This window comes from Miniopterus schreibersii, assembly GCF_964146895.1.
Source record: "Miniopterus schreibersii genome assembly, chromosome: 2".
NCBI classification, from domain to species: domain Eukaryota; kingdom Metazoa; phylum Chordata; class Mammalia; order Chiroptera; family Miniopteridae; genus Miniopterus; species Miniopterus schreibersii.
The window spans coordinates 125,971,571-125,994,276 of record NC_138102.1 but is presented as its reverse complement, the minus strand read 5'-3'; the positions used below and the strand labels follow the sequence as shown (position 1 = coordinate 125,994,276).

Here is a 22,706-nt window from a genome sequence, read left to right as displayed (position 1 = left end):
AGTGGCAAGAAGAGCTGCTTTTGAAGGGAAACTCAGTGGAATCTAGACTTTAAAAGTCCCCGTTCCAATTCTCAGTGTCCCACACTTTCTCAATCAATGCACTATTTTCACATAAGAGACCGAATGAAGCCGTGGAATTCACTGGAGTTGTGATTTTACCACTCAGAATTCCAAACCTTACTTTGCTTTTCAGTTTTATTGATTCTAAGTTTAAAGGAGATACAAGACTCTTTTAGTATAGTCAGAGACAATCTCTGATTCCCTGCCAATACCTTCAGCTCAGAATTTAAATGACTGAGATTATAGTATTTTTGTAATCTCTCCAGTCTTGTCAGAAATGACTATTTTTGTTGCAGATTTTGTAATTCTCTATTCTCCTGTAATGTTCTATTGAAAAAGTCATTTGTTTTTTCAAAGCTTATTCTTCAATTTAGGCAACTATAAATGATAATTTAAGAATCTGTCCTGGCCTTGAAAACCATAGATTGCCAGAATTTTATTACCCATTGTCAATGCTATTATCTCATTTAAATTTGATGAAGGCAGGCAAACAATTGTAGATTTCCATCTTTGAGGGTATGTTTCCTGGAATATACCACTCCTGGTAAATGTCACAGTAGAAGAATCAAAACCACGCTAGGTACATCAGGCAGAAAGGTATTTAACACAGAGTATATGATGTTTCTAAATCTGTTGGGAGGACTAGAGGAGTAAAGGTCAGGAAAGCCACTGCTAAACTTTAGGAAATCAAGAAATTTAAGGATCACAGGGAACTGATGTCCATATCCCAGCTGCCTGCAGTGCACCTGGAAACCTGGTAGGGCACAGCTTACCTTGACCTCTGCCAATGTCCACATGCCTGCTCATTGTTACTTGAGCAATGATGACTCTCTTCTTTCATGCTTTCCATAGCTTTTATGTGTGCTTTTCATGCAGAACTTAAACTTGGACCTAACTTTCAAAGGATTCCAGTAAGTGAAGCTTCCAGCCCATGCAATGCACAGCAGTGTACAACACAGTGGGAATGGTGATGAATTGCTAACAGGCAATTTAACACACTTAATCTGTCAATTTCTTTGTTCTATTGATTAAATCATAGTGTATTATTTTTGTAGGTTGTCATATTAACACATGGAGATTTAAAATGTATTAATACCTTATTTATCTCTTTCATAATATTTGTATTAAGACCATGCAATACTTTGTAACTAGAGCAGATGTTTTCATCTGATTGCAGTAGTTTTGTAAGAATTTATGATGGGAGAAATTAAAATCAAACAATCAGTGACCATAATTCACTTATTTTCTAACCACAGCTCAGTTTCCTGTGGTCTATAATCCCCAGTTTCATCTTTGAAAGAATGAGTTGATTTAGTACTCTCAGGGCGAATCAGTACCAGTAATATGTCTAAAATTTTTAATTTTTTAGTTATTACTCTTCCAAAATAAGGAACCAAAGAAAAAAAGACAGGAAACTTACTATTGTAAATAACAATTTTGCTTTTTATAAACTAAAGAATTTCAAAGATTCGGTTTTATAATCACAACTGTTGGCTGTTCATTCTACCTTCCTCACCTCCAGGTGGTCTCATTCTCATGGGATATGGCAAATGCAGGGAGGAAAATCTAAGCAGCAGTTTGCCTAAATTGCTTTTAATTTAAGACCAGTTATACATAGGACATCTGGAGAGTAAGCTTATGTGATTTTTCCAGTCCAAGATTTTCTCCTAGCAATGATTCCAGTGAGTAAAGATGATGAAAAAAAAACACCCCACAAATACATAATACATTCATTGTAAGGACTTAAGAGTGGACATGAAATGCAATAGGCAGTTCAGCAGTAACCAGTAACTCCCTCTTGTATACAGGCTCAAGTTACCCTTTTTATACATATTATAATTTTTACTTTGATCACCTCAGATTTGTCTGTGGCATAAATATTCCCAAATTCCTTCCCAGGTCATCCTGTAAAAAACACACACAAAAGCTGGCAAGATCACTTGGGGGGCTTCACGCCTGTTTAATAATACTCTGTTTGAATGTGATTTTCATATTATAATACCACAAGCAGAAGTAGATTGCTTTCTGGCAGGACACTGGGATGGGGTCTATGCAGTGGAACCTCATTTCTCCCTCTTTTCCACTTAGACAATCTTTCATGCCCAATATTGCTGTTGACTTTCATTTCCTATATGGTTCCTGGAATAGAAATATCCTGCAATTTTGCTCTCCTTGTTTTTTTTTTGTCTCTAGAAGTTCTTGATTATTTTATACATCTCCCTGGAATTTCCCTTGCTCCTATAAATAAATGCTTCCTTTAAATTCCCTCTTCAGTAAAAACTGTCCATTCCAAAGCATTTTTCAACAATTCTTACATCTTTCATATCCTAGAGTTCTTAGTAAGTGCATATACATTAAGTTTCACCCATATGTAACAATCCTTATGCATATGATCCATAAGTTAGGATCTACTTTTGTTTTTAGAATTTATTTTATATTGTTGACACTATCACAGATGTCCCCCCCCTTTTACTCTCCTCTCCACCCAGCCCCACCCCAGCCTAGGCCTTCCCCACAGTGTTGTCCGTGTCCGTGGGTTATGCATACATGCGTACAAGTTCTTTGGTTAATCTCTTCCTCTCCCCTCCACCCCCCCTTCCCTCTGAGATCTGTTCGTCTGCTTGCTCCATGCAGCTATGTCTCTAGACCTTAAGTTCCAATAGCTCAAATCCTCATGTAAGTATTATACTTTTGTTTTTAAGGTAAGTAATTCATGTAATGATTCTTTCAGATAGACTTTTATACCTTATTTTGACCTTATTTCGTTTTTGCTTATTATAATCTCCCTAGTTGCATTGTTTTCCTCTGACTTTTTTTCTGGAAATAAAAGAATAAAACTATAATTATGAAATCCTCAGCTAATATTGATTGGCTCAGTAGCTATTAAAAATAATTAGTACATAGTGCTATTGCTTTTTCTTTTCAAACAAAACAATATGGTCTTAATGACTTGAGCTTAGCAGTATCATCCTTCATGTTGTTACGACTCAACACCCGGGAATTGAAATTGTGAAGAAAGATCTTTGTTAAACTTGATATAAACTCAAGTCCTGAAATCCATGTCAGAAAATGAGTCACCTTTCTGCTCAGCCAATTAGGGTAGTTCATATCATCTAAAATATGGTTGAATAAAGAAAGATTTCTCTTGATTAATATTTAACTGCTCTTTCCATAAGGTAACCTACAACAAGATGTTTGGCTCCAATTATCAGAGTGAAAATTGCTTATGCAAATCAATGTAAGGCAATGAGGTGTGGATAAAAAGCAAAAGGGAAATATCATTATTATTGGTTTGTGCTCATAAAATTCTGATAGCCTGAAGGTAATGACAGGCACAAAGCCATAGGGATTATTAGTAGCAACAACATACTCAATAACCTGTGTTCCAATGAGAAGTTATATATTAACATGTATACGCAGGATTTTTATTTGATAACTGCTGGCTTACGTTCGTGAGAGGGTGATCACCCCTTGCATGTAGGCTTCCAGATAAATGAAAAGTCAGAAAATAATAGAGGAACAGAGGCGCTGTGTCAAAGTTAATTTCCTTTCCGAAGAGAGAGTATTGTTTTCATCCAGATGGTAGCTGAATAATGCTTAATCTGAAATGACCATCGGCAGTTTCTGCTCAAATCTCTCCACGTTTCACTTAAAGCTCTGTGCAGTTTTAGATACGCTATAGGTAGAAAAGGTTAACACTTTGATAATTTGCTGTGATCACTCAATACTGTACAGTGGGGGGCAAAAGTAGGTTTACAGCTGTGAGTATGCAGAACACAGAATTTACCCTTGTATTATTATTTATTATTGTATTATTTTCTATACAAACAACTGTAAACCTACTTTTGCCCCACCCTGTATGAAAAATAATGTTCTCATTGCTGGTGTTTAGTCATGATTTTCAACGTCATTAACATTTACTTTATTTAAGACCTAACTACACAGCTAAAATTAATGAGCATATTATAGAGGGAAAAAATGTTAATTTTAAGAAAAGAGTTTATGGATGTGAGAAGAATATTATCTCTAATTTTTGAAAAAGTACTTTTAAATATTGAAGAGCAGAACTTTTCATATTTCTGAGAGAGAAATTACTTTTATTCATCCATTTTGATTAATTTGCTTATATACATCCACAGATTGAATCCTTATAATTTTGCCTTTGAATTAAATGTTGTAAACTGACCACTCTGACTACATGGCATTAACTAAAAAGTCTTTATTCTTAAAGACGTGTATTTCTACTTGGTCATCCTATAGGGATTTACCCAGCTCATGGGAGGTTTTCTTTTACCTGTTGTTAAGGGCTTAAGATATATTATACATTTTATCTAATAGGGTTTGTACTATAAAACAGTGCTTTTGATAACTTTATTTAAAATGTATCTGTGAAATTATTAGACAGGACACGTTGACTGGCGGGGGGGGGATAGATTTGTATGTTGCAAATGCCTACCGAGCTTTCCGTATGCACACACTGGGGTGCACCTGTCAGCACACTGCCTCTCACTGCTCACAGACTCTACCGTTTGGTTAGATTACTAGTTCAGAAGTACAATAAACTTGCCTTAGAGGCATTTTTCTCCGACTTACTTAGCTCTTGCATCAGCAGTTTTCCTTTTTTTTTTTTTTTAATTTATTTTTTCTCCCTTTTTTATGTTCTCTTTTAGGAACGTTCATGTAATAGCCTAGAGCTACCTACTTGGCAATATTACAACTTTTGACACTAAAAAAATAAGTAAACCTTTCTAAGTTGAGAGGATTTTTACCCTTGTTACTCATATTTTCATAGTTGCTTGATAATTTTATTACACTGTTTAATATGAGTAAGATGGCATAGATATACCGTAATATAATTAGGGTTTTTTTGTTTGTGAATACCTAGAATGCTTTTCAATTTTTGTTAAATAAACAACATTGTAATAATCTTTAACTTATAGATTTTCCTATTATATTTTTATTGTCTCAGGAAGCATATTATCAATTTTTCTTCTAAAATGTTAAGCCAATATATAATGGTAACAATAAAAGTTGAAAGTTCTCTTTTTATAATACACCAAGCAAACAGCATTGAGACTTACAAATTTTAAAAATAAATTTCTTACTAGTTTATTAAATAAAAAAATTACCCTGTTATTTCAGTGAATATATTTTTATTAAAATGAAGTTGAAAAATTTTTCATATATCACCTTGCATTTCACTTATACTTTTCCGAGGTATATATTTTACCCATTTAAAAATTCAAGTTTTACTCATGTCCATAACTTTGTATAAATGGTTATAAAATAAAAATAATGAACTTTGACATATTTACTACAAATTCTTTTTACCCTGTGATAGCTAAATGTCAAAATTATTAAGAAAAACCACATGTTATAAACTAGTGGTTTACCAGGAGTGCTGTAACGACCTATCTTAAGTTATCTATTTGGAACTTGTCTTGTCAAAAGGTTCAAATGCATTCAAAACTCCATTTTGATCGACCCCTGTGTTTCTGTCTATGGAAGAGAGAGCTCGGCGTTAGTGTGACACACAGAAAAATGCGGATGTCCATTTGTTAGACTATATCTCATTTCCAATTACAACCAGTCTCCTATATTCTGTTGCTCAAGGTCTCTCCATATGATGATTTTTAGATCAGTTTTCCCCTTAAGAATACTAATTCATTTTTTAAAAAATTATCTTTATTGTTGAAAGTATTATAGATGTCCCCTTTTCTCTCCCATTGAGCCCCTTCATCCCCTTCAAATCTTTTCTTAATGCTTTGTGCTAATAAACCAAAATGGTGATGTTTCTTCTTACTCCGGCTCTGCTTACTTTCATGTCTGCAGTCCACGTTGCTCACTCATCAGACATGTTCAGTGGTTCATTTATCCCACTTACTACACACCTACTCTGTGTAGACACCGTGTAAGTACTAAGTGTTCTGGGCACTCTGCACACAGCAAATGTGGGCCTTGATCTCATGAATCATATAGTAGGATGAAGTTAACACTGGAGAGGAGTAAAGCAGCCACATACATATTTATTAAATGTGATAAGTGCTAGGAAGAAAAAAGCAAGATGCTCTGAGAGAACATTTCGGTGGGTGGGTAGGGCAGCTTTGGTTGGGTGTTCAGGAGATCTCACTCTGGAAGAAGCATTGTGATGAGGTCTGAAGAATGAGAAGGAGCTGGGTGAGGAGTGGAGCGTGCGAGGAAGATGGAAGGGCTTGTGCAAAGGGCTGAAAAAAGAACTGAGTATTTCCAAGGAAAATAAAGAACCTGGTGGGGACAAATAGATTTAGTCAAGACAAGGGGGAGAGGGAAGAGAGGAGGCAGGAGCTAATCTAGGAGTGCCAAAGTAGGCTGTGTTAAGAAAGCTGGGTTTTATTCTGAGCACAGTGGGACGCTATTAAACACTTTTAAACTGGGGTGTGACATGGTTCTATTTATATTTAAAGCCATTATCGGGCTACTTGTAATAATACATTGGGATAGAGGCACACAGCATACTCAGAGGGGAATCAGGTAATAAAATTCAGAGGATGCTTTATTATTCAGATGAGAGATGGTGGAGGCTTAGTCAGTAGATAGACAGAGACATGAGCAGATTCAAAATGTTCTTGAAGGTAGAATTAAGTGGACCTAAGGGTAGATTAGGTGAAGAGTATGGTGGGTGAGGTGAGGAAGAAAAGGTACCCAAGAAAGATTCTGAGGTTTCGCGACCAAGACCAGAAAGTCTGTAACAGTTGGAGGTGGAGGGGGGAGGTGCCAGCGAAAGAGACTGAGATGGAGCCGCTAGAGCTGCAGGCAGAATATCAAGGGTGTGGTGTCACTCGTGTCAAGAAAAAAAGCTTATTTAAAGAATAAGAAAATGATCGATGAGGTTAAATGTGACTGAGAGGTGGAGTAAGATAAAGACAGAAAGTGTTCCGTTGGCAGCTTGCAAATGTATTGATTTCATTGGAAGAGTGAATAGAAAATGCCTGAGTGGATACAGTGTGTGTAGAATAAAATTTAAAGAAATTGGCCAAGGAACAGGATCAGAAAAACAGTGTTGGTAGTTTGAAGGAGACAGGGCTAAGGAATCTTGGCTTTTATTTTTTTTTAAATGGGAGACAGTTGTACTAATTTTAGGCCAGAGAAGGAGTGAGGAGAGGAAGAGTTTGATAACTGTAGAGAAGTGAGACATAACTGGGACCTTGGTCATTGAGAAAGGTAAAGGGACTGTTTTTGATAGGGATACACTTCCTGTTAATTTGGAGATTTGTAAATGGGAAAATGACAAAGTTACTTTCTGATTGAATTCTGTCTTTCCATTGTTGCTTGGGGCAAGATCTGTAGCTGAGAGTAAGTTAATGCTGGATGGTAGACAGGTTTGAGGGCTGACGATTGATTAGGGAGAGTAGGAAGCATGGCCATATTGGGTGCCTGTTTGACTTTGGTGCTTATAAATTTATAATAAAACCAAACTGCTCGATAGCATTATTTTCTCCTGTGAGGTTCAGCTGCATGAGTGCATGTTTGGAGAAGTCAAACACTTGGATTCACCCAGAATTGGAGTGTTTGCCAGCTCTGATAATTGAAGGACAAGAGCTGCGAGGAGAAGAGGTTATTTGCTAGGAATTGATCCAGATGAACTGTGAACTACAAGCTGGATAATCAGGGAAACAAAGACAGAAAAGACCTGAAAGACAAATACCTGCCATTAATGTTAACAGTAAATAATACATTAGCAAGTATATATGATTTTAGCACTGAATAAAATAAACCCCATATGCTTCCAAGCATATGGGAAATTTAATCTTCCCCTATTGAATTCCCCTTATGTCATGGACATTAATATAAGAATGTTCCAGGAACTTTTTCAGTCCAGAACATATGGTAAAGAGGCCTCTGTTCCAATCCTCACTGCTAGGCTGTTGTATTGATTTCACAGAGGGGGTTGATGAGTGAACGGGAAAGAAGTGAGATAGTGCATATTGCTTGAGTGTTTGTATTTATCTTGTCCAAGCCTTGCCTTTCTGGCCACTTGAAGGTTAGTGTCTTTGCTGCTCTATCACCAAGTCAGGTATGGCTGTTTTGTGCTGAGGAGCCTAATTAGTGCCCCCATCCCATCAGTTCTCTTTGCAAAACAGGGTGCTACACCCCACAACTTGCCGAGCCCTCCAAGTCTTCTATTTCCAGACTTGGATGGGGTAAGGCTTCTAAGATTTCCTCAAGTCTGAAGAAAGGTTGCTCTCAATTTCTTGCATTTTTATCTTTTAAAAATTTTGATAATCTTTTCCCCTCCAAGATAGTCCATATAATTTCCCTTCCTTGGGCCTCTAGAAAATTTTGGCTTCTCTTGCAGGTAAGGTCGAAGATGGAGATGTTGACTCTAGACTTTTTCCCCCCTTGAGCTTGGTATTAAAATAACTAAAGTTTTTTGGGTTCTTTGTGTGGCAGGTATTTTTCTAAGTGCTTCACTTGTTTTATGTCATTGTCTGTTCACAGCCTATCAAGGGCGGTATTACTTACTTTTTCTAGTTGAGGAAATGAAAGATTGGGGAAAGTAGATACCTTTCCCAAGATCACATGAATTCTTTAGTTTTTCTGAATATACTCACGACTTCTTTCTCAACTGAGTTGCATTTTCTTCTCAACTAGTTTTCAGCACCGGGGGTGTGGAGAGGAGTCAAAGTGGGGAGTTCCATGTCCATGGCCTGCAGTCAGTGGGCCTCTTGATTTACAAAAGGCAGTGTATTTTTACCGGCCAGGATATAATTCATCTATTTTGTGAGCTTGTCTTGGTCAAAACCCTTTTACCAGGGTGTTTGGAAAAAGCAATTCACAAACTTCAGTTTCACCAATAGATTCAGTTTATGTCTGAGGAATATTTCAGGCTAGCAGCAGAAGTGAGAGGTGGGGATGTTTTAGTGCCCCAGAACACTCCTATACACTTACATTCACAGTATTTCACTGACAGGTGCAGGACCCTGACAGGTTGTTCCGGAATGGAGTACAAATGCAACAGTGGCAATACTACACCTCTGGTGACGCTCCCGAGTGTTGCAGCATTGATGGCAAGATCTGTAATTACCAAATAAAAGATATGTGAGAAAAAAAACCCTATTGTGAGAATATGCCATTGTCTAGAGCTTAAGACAAAATCAAAAACAAACATTTTTCACATGCTAGCAAGTTGTTTTTAAATTTTTAAAAATTAACCTACTGATTTTACAAAATTTACACTCACTAGGTGGTAGTGATAGATTTTTAAAACATGTAAAATGCCTTTTTGTTCCTAGAGAACTATCTGAATACTCCTATATCTAAGTAAGCAACTTCTAAAAGTCAATCTAGGTTAAATACACATTTAAAAAATGAAAATCAAAATGGTATGCAAACAATGATATAACTCACTTTTAAATTATTTTTGTTCTATCAAAATAACTTCTTTCCCTAAATTACACTTCTTTTTTATTGTGTCTGGTGTCCAGAAACTGCTGTACCTCAAGAAATTTGTCAGTAGTTCCTGTTTTACTGGGTTTTCTCCTGGGAAACTTGTTATAATTTAAGTATAAATGCTGAAGAATTACTTATATCTTTGTATCCTTTGGTTCTTATCTAATAGAATAAAAATGTAAAGGTGATTTTATTTTGCATAATGCTTTTTCAATGTTTTTCTACACATTTTTGCATTTTTTTCTTAATCTCATAATCTCCAAATAGCCTTCAGGTATTAAACAAAATAATACCTCGATCTGTATGTAGTTTAGCTTTCTTGTACTTTAGTTGTTTATCTGTCATTGTCTTAGTCTCCTTGCTTCTGTTTCTCAAGGTCAAGGAATGTGGAAACATCCTCTGAAGTGCATGGGCCAGGCTTCAAATGGGTTTTATCCAATCCTCGTGTGACATTGCTGTGATCTCGCAGCTTTTAATCTGCTTTTGTAGTTGTCCATGAATCCCTGTAAGATGGCCTTACTGTAATGATGTACACACAGATATTTAATTTTTGAGCTTATGGTTCTCATCTTAAAAACCCCTGCTCTAGGAGCTTTGTTTAAGACAAAAGTTTAGCACAGTTTCATTTGTTGTCGTTGTTATTCAGGTGCATTCCTGTCTGTGGAACTTTCATAATTTTTCTCTAACCTTCTTGCCTGTCTCTTTTTAAAAAATTCAAGAATCTACTTCTCTTCCCAATACTTACTGTTCATAACACATTGAAAGACTAGTATATTTACTAAATAGAACTGGGTATTCTTTGTTTTTCATTTTGTATAAGTTGTGAGACATGATATCTTTTTCTTTCTGAGGTTAACAATAAAATTTAAAATGTCTTTATTTGTGTTGTGTATATTACCCATTAGTGCTGTATGAGCCAGGGTTCAGGGTTGCAAGCAACAGAAACAAACTCTGACTAAATTAAGCAGAAAGGAATTTATTGGCAGGATGCAGGGTAACCTTTGGAAACAGTGGGAATGATGAAGGATTGGGCTTAGAAAACAGATAATAGGAACTAAGGGAGACTCAGAAACTAAGAAACTTAGCCAAGCTCATGCTACAGGACTGCTGGTTCAGTTGCCATCATTAGCGTGGGCTGCTACCTCTGGAACCTCATAGTCAGCATCAGAGGGGACAATCTTTCAAGTCTTTCTGTTTTTTGGATCCTGTAGGATTCATAGTCCCAGTGGGAATGGTGACTTCTCTGAGGCCAGGGGACATGGACATGCTTTAACCGGGGAGAATAGAGAGGGAGTATTTAGAATTTTGGTCCTTCCATTTCAAGTGGGAGGCAAAGCTGTCACTTTCCTCCAGAGTCTATGATAGTGTTATTGCTCTGAATATGAGTGATGTGTAAATGCTGGAAAGTCCACTACAAATTGTTTGAGATACTTTTCTTCTTAACAGAAAGAAACAATATTTCACACCCTTGCTTCAATCTTCTTGTCACATAGTCAGAAAAATCAGTGCCCGAATATACCTGGCATTTCCAAGACTAGTCTTACAGGTAGAAGGGACCCTACTTTCCCGAGTCACTGAGACCCACACTTGCATCTCCTATCTCCTTGGAGAAAACAGTGTGGTGGTGAACCCATAAGCTAGTTTCCTCTTCTTTCTTGTTAACCAAATTCTGATTTTTTTCAAGTTCTCACACTCTATGATATAACCACATACCTCACAAGACTGGTCCTACCTTGTGTTGGCCCAACACAGTTCTCGTTAATGCTTCACGAACAGATTTTGGCTAGAGCACATGATGCAATTCTGATACATGGGGAACATGGGGACCTTGATGCAGCATTCGAGAGGAAGTTTTCATGATTCTCAAAGAGACTCTCAGGAAGAAATTCTGTCTTTCCTCTGCCCTGTGCCATGTCTGAATGTGATGTCTGGCATTGCTGCAGCCACCTAACCTATTCTTTATGTATGAGAATGTACTTTTGCTTAATATGCTTTTCACTTTTAACCAGTTTATATCATTGATTATGTCCCTTAAGAATATCTTAGTGGTCATCTTTGTTTATTCTTTTCAACGATTCTGCTATTTGTTAAATATTTTGTGTAGAGAACCCACAATTCCTGTTACAGTTAATATTAAAACATTCTTCTACTTCATATCATAATGTCAAATCTGCTGATTGACTTTCACACATATAATATAAACAAATTTCCATTTAGATTCATAACTCCAGCCACTTCCATATTCACTGTAGGTTTGAAAAGAACTTGAAATCTCATTTAATCATGGACCAAATGTTCGACTTCATCTTGTCAAATGGTTACTGTACCAAGACTTCTGAAGTTTCAGTAGCAGAAACCTTCCCCCACAGATCACATCCCAGTATTGGCAGTTGTTCTCAGTAACCCTATCTCCACCACTCCTTCCCCAGCTTCCAGAAACCTCCCTGGCACATGCCAAGTACACCATACATTCTGTGGAATGAATGAATAAATGATTATCAAAAAACCACATTCATTATTCTTTAAACTTCTTTGTAATTCTACAAAGACAAAGCAAAATTTCCTTAATTTAAAATATGACTTTTTTTGTGTGTGGAAGAGGAAAGATAAAATAACTCATGAAAACATTTGGGACTTCTTTGGGGGAAGAAAAGAGTTGACCAATGTGGAATTCCAATAACACCTGAAACTGGGACTGCTGGGTGTCCATGCAATTGCCCTGATACTGAGGTGGGCAAGCTGGAGCTGCTTCCTTAGCCTGGGTATTTGTCATTTCAGCCCGCTTGCAGTGTAAATCTGTACCTCATTCTGAATTGAGGAGGGAACCAAGAGATCGAGTTGATAACCGATATTGAGCCAAGGTCAACTCATACCATGAACAGTAGGGTTTTTATGATCTGCCTATGGAGAGAATCATGTAGTCATGTGTTGGACCTTTCAAGGTCTATGTAGTATTTCTTTGTTCCCTATTTTGGTTTATCTTAGCACTATTCATAGGCTGAAACCAATAATAAAGAGTTCTAATTTTAATACTTTTTATTATAGCACCACTAAAATAAAATTCAAATTTGTTTCATAATTCCCAGTGTTCCCAAGTTTATTCATTTAAGTGCTGCAAAAGCATAAAATATAATTTTGACAATTAAATCTGAAATGATTTCTTTAAATCCAGGTCCCTGGGTTCTAATTGAAAATGCCCCCTGTGGCACTTTCAAAGTCAATATTGAGATTCAGACTGGATATTCAGGGTTGTACTTTTTCAATAAAGTTCTTCACAATGCCTGAGGATGATGATGTATTTGTGGTTGGAAGCTAGGTTGGGCATTGCTTCTCTAAGAGTCTGATTAGGTGGGAGTTGCCGTTTGCTGGACTGTGAGTTCCCAACAAAGCTGAGTCTGTCACAGGTGCTATAATTTGTATTTCAGAAAATTTGCTTTCTCAACTTTAATTATCACCAAAGTATTCCACTCTAAATAAAGTACTGAAAGGAGTCAGCAATTTTTTTTTTTTAGTTTCAGTACTGTGATGTAAATTAGGATTTTGTCTACCACCTACACGTTGTAGAGATGATGGAATTTCAAATGAAGGAAGGGGCTCTCTGTTTTATAAAATAAAACACCATTTTCTACTTTGGATTCAGAAAAACATAATGCCAAGTAGCCATATCTAAACAGCACATTCAGAGTGACGTAAACCATGTTTCACAGGAGAGAGCAGACATGAATTAGATAGAAAGTGTATGGGTTTAACTGCACGTGATTGAAAATGGGAAATGGGAAGTCCTGGCCCAAAAATATTAAATAAATATAGGGTTGACTTTTTCTTATTAAATGTTAGTATGTGTTTCAAACTCATGGAAATAAGTATGTGTCATTTTGTATTAGGCAGCCTGTTCTTTGCAGAAAGACTAAAGAACTTGACAGGTTGTGGAGATAATATCACTCTTTTGGTAAAGCAATTCCTCTTCATATCTGCTTATATCAGTCAGGTTTCTTTTTTTTAAATTTTATTCCATAAAACAAAAACAGTTTTTCAGCACTTTCACATGAAAGCCTTGTAGGAAAGGTTTTACCTAATATATTTTCTTCAAAATTGCCCAAAGTTGACTTGCTAAATTAGAGGAAGATCTCTAACCTTGGAAATCCATAAGAAATAATTAGGGTTATGAAAATAACTTTAAGAGATTAATAATTTCTAAGAGATTGTTTGATGACTTAATTAAGAAATAAGTTGTAGTTAAAATATTTTTGGAATATTTAAAAATGAGGCTCTTCAACTTTCTGCATGTCTTTCTTTTTGTTAATGCAATTCCAACACATGGAAATGTTTAATTGAATTGAGAAATAAATGTGTTTACTGTAAATTGCTTAGCCTTGAATTGTAATTACAATTTTGCTTTCTTTTTAGGATTATTTAACCATCCATAAGTATGGCAATGCAGCCAGAAATGATCTCTGGAATACGCTTTCCGAGGTACGTATAGGAAGCCCGGATGCCAAGACCTCCTCTTGAATATTTGAATTGAGTTTATAAAACAGTCACAAATTTTGACACAATTTGTTTTTGTTTTTTATACTTTTCTTTTCCTCATATTGCTTTCTTGTTTTATTTTTGATATATTGCATGCATATTATAAAGATAATGGTGTTTAAATTAAAGTACAGATGGTAATAAAAGATATCTTGCCTATTTTCAAATATGACGATACTTCTGAAATATAATTTTAACTGTGGTATCAGATTCATGTTCAAGAGAGAAATATTGACATTTGAAGAAATTGTTTTCTATATGTGAATAACAAATATTTGTTTGATACTAGACATACTGAGGATACTTAATGACTCTGCAAGTACTTGATTTAATAATAAAATATGTTTTACCTTCCATTAAGTAAAGACTTATATACATATGATATATAAGATATATATGTGTATATATATATGCATGAAGATAACCTAAGGCAAGATTAATTTTACTAACATTATATTAGCTTTACTGATTTTAAATAATTTCATAATTAGGTAAATCATAAAGGTAAAAATAAAAATGGTTGAATGATAATTATAATTCATGTTTATATAACTAATTTATACAACTTTGGTTATAAAGGCTTTAAAAAGGAATGGAAAATATGTAAATATACAAGAAGTAATGGACCAGTGGACACTCCAGATGGGTTATCCTGTTATCACCATCTTGGGAAATACAACAGCAGAAAATTGGATAATAATCACCCAACAACATTTTATTTATGACATCAGTGCTAAAACTAAAGCACTCACGCTTCAAAATAACAGGTACTACACTTTTTTTACGTGAAAAGATTTTTTTTATTCTTATGTTTCACTGTGCATTTTTTATATTTTAAAAAACATTGCTAACACTATTCTGAAATGTTACACGCAAAATGTAATTTGGATTTCTGTATTTATATATGGTATTTTCACTTTGATTCCTCTTTTACTCCCCTTTCCAGGTATTTTAACCATCAAGATGATCACATACCAAAGTTATTTTATTTAGGACGGCAAAATTTAAATTATCATCAATGATTTAACAAAATAATGTGTGATTATTTACCTTTCCCTATAAATGTTTGTTGAATTAAATTCAAGATGCATTGAAGTGAATTAAATTGGAAGTAAGCAAACTGTGATTAATAAAACAGAAACTAAACAATCCAGAAAGACTAATTAAAATGTAAACAAAAAATTAAAAAACACACCCACAACTAGACTAAATAGTGTCTGAGCCAAAGAAACTTAAACCAGATTCATCTCTAAATGGTCTAACCATCAATGTCACTTAGTATCAAAATATGTTCTCTTCCCTCATTTTTAGTATTTCAAACCACTAAAAAGACAACATGCACAGAATTTTGATTCTTGATACTTGAACTTTCTTTTGAAACTCTCATTTAATTACTGATAATTCAGCACCAAGTGTTTCTTTTCTTTATGTTTTCTTAGTGTTTTGTGTCTTATTAAAGGGTGAGTCAAGGAAAGATAGTAGACCTTTATCACTGTTTCATTTTTTATTAGGTGCCCTGATAACAGGCACCTAATAAAGGTGGGACAGGGAGGGGTGGAGGTTGAAATTCATAAATCAATGAAGTGTCTGGGTGAGGCTGGTCATGCTGTCTTCTATTACCTTGGAATATTAAGAGCCTGACTTGATCACCCACCAGCATCTAGGAGATGAGAGACAAGGATTAAGTGTTTTTTGTTGTCCCAAGTCGCCTAGCTCCAAGACAGGCTACAATAGAAGTGGTTGAGAAATATATTCATTCTTCTGGTGACTAAATTTGGAATTCCATTTAGAACAGCATTGACTTCAATCTCCTGCCTAATATCTATCTATCATCTATCTATTATCTATCTATTTCTATCATCTATCATCTGTCTACCTTATCTATCAATCATCTACCTATCATCTACCTATCATCTATCTATCTATCTATCTATCTATCTATCTATCTATCTATCTATCTATCTATGTATCATCTATCTATCATCTATCATCATCTATCATCTATCATCTATCATCTATCATCTATCATCTATCTATCATCTATCTATTATCTATCTATTTCTATCATCTATCATCTATCTATCATCTGTCTACCTTATCTATCAATCATCTACCTATCATCTACCTACTATCTATCTATCTATCTATCTATCATCTACCTACCTATCATCTATCTATCTATCTATCTATCTATCTATCTATCTATCTATCTATCTATCTATCTATCATCTATCTATCATCATCTATCTATATCTATCTATCATCTATCTATCATCTATCTATCTATCTCTATCTATCTATCTATCTATCTATCTATCTATCTATCTATCTATCTATCTATCTATCTATCTATCTATCTATCTAATCTATCCATCATCTATATCTATCTATATCTACCCTTATCTATCATCTATCTATCTATCATCTATCATCTCTCTGTCATCTATACGGGCCTTCAACAAATGGGCCTTGCAGTCCAACTGGACCAGTGGAATATGTATTACCCTGCCACATTGCCAGGGTCTGACTGTTAATTCTTCATCCAGCCTGGATTCCTCATGGTGACCATGAGGAATGGTGACCATGCTGGTTCTGATCATCCATCATCTGACTCCTGGCTAAACCTGCTTAGGCATAAACCCTGGGTTTGCCAAAAGTACATAAAAACTACTTGACTGTGGCAAAGTTAGAGAGATTCAGCTATGCCTTTGAGAACGATCAGTCTGATACAAGCATCACTGATGCAGAAAAACATAAAGGACACGCAGATGACAGAACAAATTTTGAACGAAATTACCCTGTCAACCTATAGCATACATAAGATGTATCAGCCTGACTCTTTAAAAGAAACATTTTTCCCAGCCTGTAAAACCATATGGAACATCTGTAGAGCTCTGCTTGCACTTGAGTTATAAAATCATATAGATGACTTTGAACCCTGACAACTTCGCATATAAACTATTGAGAGTAAGATAATGGATGGCATCCCGTTAATCTCAAAAATTATTTTCTATTTTAAAACAATAGAGCTTGCAATTGAAAATTTAGTATTCAATTTTATATTATTGATCATTTGATTCACTATAACATTGTGGTCAAAGCTTTAATATCAATTTTATCTGCCCTTTCTAGATCTTTATTATACAATGCAAACAGTTGATGCAGTAATACATAGTGTCTACCTATGTCATAAATCTTGTGAATTGTGGATATTTTCTGGGCCAGTATAATCAATTCTTTGTCTTGAATTTTATGAAGGACACTAGAATATCACTAGAACAGCTGTAATGTACACAACAATTATATTTTATGTATAGTAGTTATAGTACAGCACAGAAAGGAAAGGTCTTTACATAAATAATAATTGCACAAAGTTAGTTGATATATAAAAGTGAGTAACATATTTGCTGGAATCTTGGTATTTGTGAAGTTGTGAGTCTATATAACTTTTGTATAGCTTTTTGGCATCTACCTATTGCTTCACTGATCTCAGTAGCATTTTTTAAAAAGATTTCTCCCTCAAGTTAAATACATACATATTCTTTTCTACTTTAACCTAATCATCAGAATAAACATTGCTTTATTATAAAAGTGTGGGCTACTGATGAAGAGAGGTAGTCCCAGGGACTATTAAAGAAAAAATATCTCGCAAGTCTTATGAAATAAAATTTTTCTATATTTGTTTGTTTTTTCCTGCATAAAATAAGATTAAAATTTAAGTTAAATTTAAACATCTGGGCGACAGTCTTAACTTTACAAGTGTTTTTGTATTGTCTCTTTTTATACATAACCCACTGTAGTCAGTCTTAGATTTCTTTTTTTGAGATTAAGTTCCATTACTTTATCTTTTATTTTTCAATTATAGTTTACTTTCAATATCATTTTGTATTGGTTTCAGGTGTACAGCTTAGTGGTTAGGCAATCATGTCCTTTACATAGTCTTAGATTTCTTTTTTTTTAAATGCATCTTTATTGATTTCAGAGAGAGGAAAGGAGAGGGAGAGAGAGAGACAGAAACATCAAAGATGAGGGAGTCATTGATCGAGCCCCCAACCCGGGCATGTGCCCTGACCGGGAATCGAACCCCCATCGCCTGGATCCCAGGTCGACGCTCAACCGCTGAGCCACGCCCGGCCGTTAGATTTCTTTACAGCCTACACACAGAGCTCTTCACGCAACAATGTTCAGTGTCTTCCAGCTTTTTAAGTTGTAATCATAAAACAACATAATTTACCATGAAATTTGTGAAAAGACTAAATGCTTGTTCTTAGGAAAGTTATGAAAAATAACATATGGTATTGATAGTACAGCAATTCAGAAATGAATACAAATTTCAGATATGCTTAGTAATTTGTAAGTTTTATTTTGTCTTTGTGACAAAGTATAGATTTTGGTTGTGTGCATGTGTATATGTAGGTATACACACACACACACATACATGGAATAGAGTATAACAACATTCTTAGGAAAAATATAGGTGTCTACTTTTAAAGTTTTATAAAATGTCCAATGTTTGTGTCCCAATATCTTATAGTTAGCTTTTTTGCAAGTGAACAACCATGCAATGCAATGTCTGCCAATTAGAAGTTTTCTATATGTATGTGGAATGTACTGTTGCAACCTGAAAGTATTGATATAAATTTCTTTTTCCTGTACTTTAGAGATTGTTGCTAAAACTCAAATATACCAATTTTATCATAATTCTTAGTTTTGTTATTTAGAAGAATACAGTTTAAATACATGCAAATTATATGTGTGTTTATATTAGGGGCAAATAATGTTTCACAAACATGCTGTGAGCCATGATATAAATAAAACAGATTGATCCTTGAGGATTTTTAAGATCTTCAATTTTATGTATTTATCTTTTTCTCCCTTATATATTTCTTGTCATTTTACTGACACTTGAGTTCACAATTTAGTTGATCCAACTGAAAGCGGGAAATATGTAATAAAAGTCAAGCGCCTAAAGTTAATCTCTGTCTTATTTATAGACGTATTTGGTCCCTTTTGTTTTACCTCAGCCTAATGCAACAGCAGTTTATGGAATGCTTTTTATTTCCAGGCTTTTACAAGATCTCAGGTATGAAAACATATGCATAGTTTAAATTTACAATGAAATCCAGAGTCCAGACATTGTTGTTTCTTAACTAATTATTCCAATTAATCTAAAAGAGTCACTTAAAAGAGAATGGCTGTTAATCCATATAACAACTCTCTGTGTTTTCTTCATAGTAAGTGCATCATTAAATATTTGTGGCATATTCTTAAAATTATGTTAGGGGCTTGGAGTTTTTTGTTAAAAAGCTTACATGAGTTGTGTTCATTCGCTACTACCTAAAAAATTAAGGCACAGTTGGCTACTGTAGATTGTTTATTTTCTGACCAAGTTTGTGGAGTCCTTTGCAGTATAGCATTAGGTCTCCAGATAGTTGGCACTTAAAAATGTTTCTCTGATCAAGTACGGCATATAATTTTAAAATTTAGAATCTTCAACATGTTATTTTGATTTTCCATATTGGAGAGAGCAGTTGGTATAAAATTATGACCTTCTTTCAATCTTCCATTTAGATTTTTTTATTATTACTGAATTCTGTTTATTATGAATGGGAAACATGAAATGATAAAATAATCAAATTCCACAGGACAGATTTAGAGGAGATGCCCTGTCCTCTCGTCTCCCAAAGCACATGTTCATTATATTTTTACTTATATAACCCCAGACATATTCCCTGAAAAATTCTTAGTTCTCTGTTCACTCTCACACTTGTGGAGCTCACACAGTATCTCTTTTTAGATTTTTAAAATAAAAAATAGTGAAATAAGTTAGACAGAAAAAGTCAAGAACCATGTGATTTCACTCATATGTGGCATATGAAACTGAAAGCAACAAATGAACAAACAGGAAAAACAAAAGCAAAAACTCATAGACACAGACCAGATTATGGTGGTTACCAGAGGGAAGGGGCGGGAGCAGTCAGGGGGTCAAATATGCGGTGATGGAAGAAGATTTGACTTTGGGTGTCAGGCACACAATGCAGTATACAGATGATGTATCACAGAAATGTACACTCGAAACATGTTATTTTATTAACCAATGTTACCCCAATACATTTAATAGGAAAAAAAGATAAAATAAATAAAATAAAAAGTATTTTTCCATGCTGTATATTGTTAGCTACCCCTATTGCTAATGGCGCAATGATAGGTCAGAATAACATGGTCCTGTTTTAGGGAAAGAAACAATTTATAGTCATTGAGCTTATTGTAAAACCACCTAGCATGTCTCTGGCTACTCATCTGAGATTAAATTGATATTACTCCATGTACAAGTATAGGCCTCAATTTTTATCCTATAAAAAATCAAATTCTAGAAAATGCTTCTCTTTAGTAGCTGAGACTCATGTCTGATGTCTACCTATTAGTGGATAATTGTACACATCAATTTGGAAATTTCATTTCAGAAAACCGAGCATTAAGTGTATCCCACAGTGTTCATTTTATTGATCAGGATTTTAGGAGGATCCAATTAGTTTTGCTTTTCAGTTAACTCTGCTTTAGGTGTGCTTTTTAAACTTTCTGTAAAAATATGATAATAGTACCTTTTAGAATAGTTTGACAACTAAATAAGAATGTTGAAATATAAATGCATGAAACCACTGAAATGTTTATTAATCTAATATAGAAACAAGTAGAAAGGAGTTATTTTTAGACTTTAATCAATATATGGTGTGGCTCAGATTTATAGATTTTATCTACTTTTTATTCCTAATGCAAAATGCAAATCTGACTTTCTTCAAGACAAATTGTCTTGTTGGCGATGTCCTTTATGAATGGAAATGAAAACTCTTAGAGGCCAAGTCTGCTTAGTGGCATTGAGAAAGTGAGTTCATCTTCTTGACTTATTGCTTACTTTTATAACTAGGGAATTTTTTAAGTTTCCCCAAAGAGAACAATAAAGATCACAAAGAAGGTGCATAGTACGTGTTGTTTGTTTGTTGTAACCATTTTTATTCCTAAAGCTTTTCCTTTGTTTTGCAGTTACCGGTGGCAGATTCCGTTAACTATTGTGGTAGGAAACAGAAGCCATGTGTCTTCAGAAGCAATTATTTGGGTGTCAAACAAATCAGGTAAAATATATATTCCTTTCCAAGGATCTATTTGGTTTTGATAATTGTTTAGCAACTTAACCTCTGGCTCTAGCTGTTATGAAAATGTGAATAAAGACAGATTAGAGTAGAATATAGGGAAATGATAATCACTCTACAAAATTCAGTAAAATATAGTGTAATTTCTACGCGGTCTAATTTTAGTCCGGCCTATGTAATTATTAAATTTACTTGTGTCTTTGATGGTACATAGGAAATTTAAAAGTATTTGTAGTACTAATTTTAGCCATTTCAAATTATATTACTTTATAATCCTAAATGCAATTAAATTATAATCAGAACTCCCAATAGAACAGTATACCTAACACAAAAATACAGGCCACATTTTAAATTCCATTTTCCTGCTATCTTCTCTTTACCAGACTGGCTCTTTAAAGAATGGGTGAAGCGATATTCTACAAAAAATTCAATAATTATAGGGACAGAAGGGAGGGATCTTGATCAGTCATTAAACTATTCCTTAAGTAGGGTCAACTCTCAAGGAGCAGAGACAGATGAGATTCTGTTGTTTCTAAATATCTTCAAATAAGGTATTTCAATAACCTATTTCAATTCACTATCAGAAAGCTATTTCTTGAATTCCATCTAAATCCTTTATGCTAGAGTGAGAAACAACTCTATTTTATTTGTTTCCCATTAATTGAAGAAAAACCCCATTATCTTCCTTTATGTGACATTTAATTTCCATTTAGATGCTCAGGTATGTCAACATTTTGCTTTTCTTACTCCTTTCAAATGTTCTGCCAATTCACATTATTTTGTTCTTTCATAGGCATCATTTTAAACAGCCACGTATATGTATATTTTAAATAAGGTGAGGTATAAAGAAATAAATAACAACATGAATATTGTTTCTTCACCTCAGTCTTATAAGGGAGATGTAAGTGCTCAAAAGACATACACACATACGTACAAGAAAATGTTCTTACAGCAGAACCTAATCTGTTTACTAGAAATATAAACACTTGTATTTCTAGGTGAATTTCTATTCAAATTTTCATGTTATTGTATTTTTAACACATAATCACATATTATGAAAATATGTGCTTTCATTTATATATATTGTGTATAAAACATTCATATATGAGGCGTTGAAATGCTTACTTTAAAACTTATTGGTGTTTCGCCTTTTGAATTGCTTATTATAATCTATTCTTTTCATTTCTTGGAGTTGGTATTTACATGATGAATCTGAATTCACATTTACTGTATTATTTGTCTATATACTTCTCTTTTACCTCCATGTAGTTGTTTTATTTATCTATATAATTTGTTATGAAATGATGAGTGAAAGCAGTGGGTTGTTATTGTAATGATCCAACTGTTAGAATAAAGTTGCCTGTTTATATGATTGCTAGGAACATGAAAAAGAATAGTTTTTAGAAATAAAGTAGAACATTTCTTGTTGGAAGGTAGAATGGAAGTGGGAAAATTAGAAATGCTCAGAGATATTGATCCAACATTAGAATCAGCCCCACACTTCACTGGTAGACAGTGCAGGGATTCAGAGCACGTCAG

At 34.5% G+C, this 22,706-nt stretch overlaps 1 protein-coding gene across 1 annotated transcript in view; it reads left to right on the top strand.

The window, feature by feature from the left end:
* Positions 1-22,706, top strand: part of TRHDE (thyrotropin releasing hormone degrading enzyme) — a gene marked incomplete at its 5' end in the record, with an annotated part of 326,090 nt that overhangs the window by 236,071 nt on the left and 67,313 nt on the right. Inside the window, 3 exons of the mRNA XM_081130892.1 lie at positions 13,897-13,962; positions 14,599-14,786; positions 21,061-21,149. Of these exons, the coding sequence (XP_080987018.1) occupies positions 13,897-13,962; positions 14,599-14,786; positions 21,061-21,149 (343 nt within the window). The remainder of the gene's footprint in view (positions 1-13,896; positions 13,963-14,598; positions 14,787-21,060; positions 21,150-22,706) is intronic.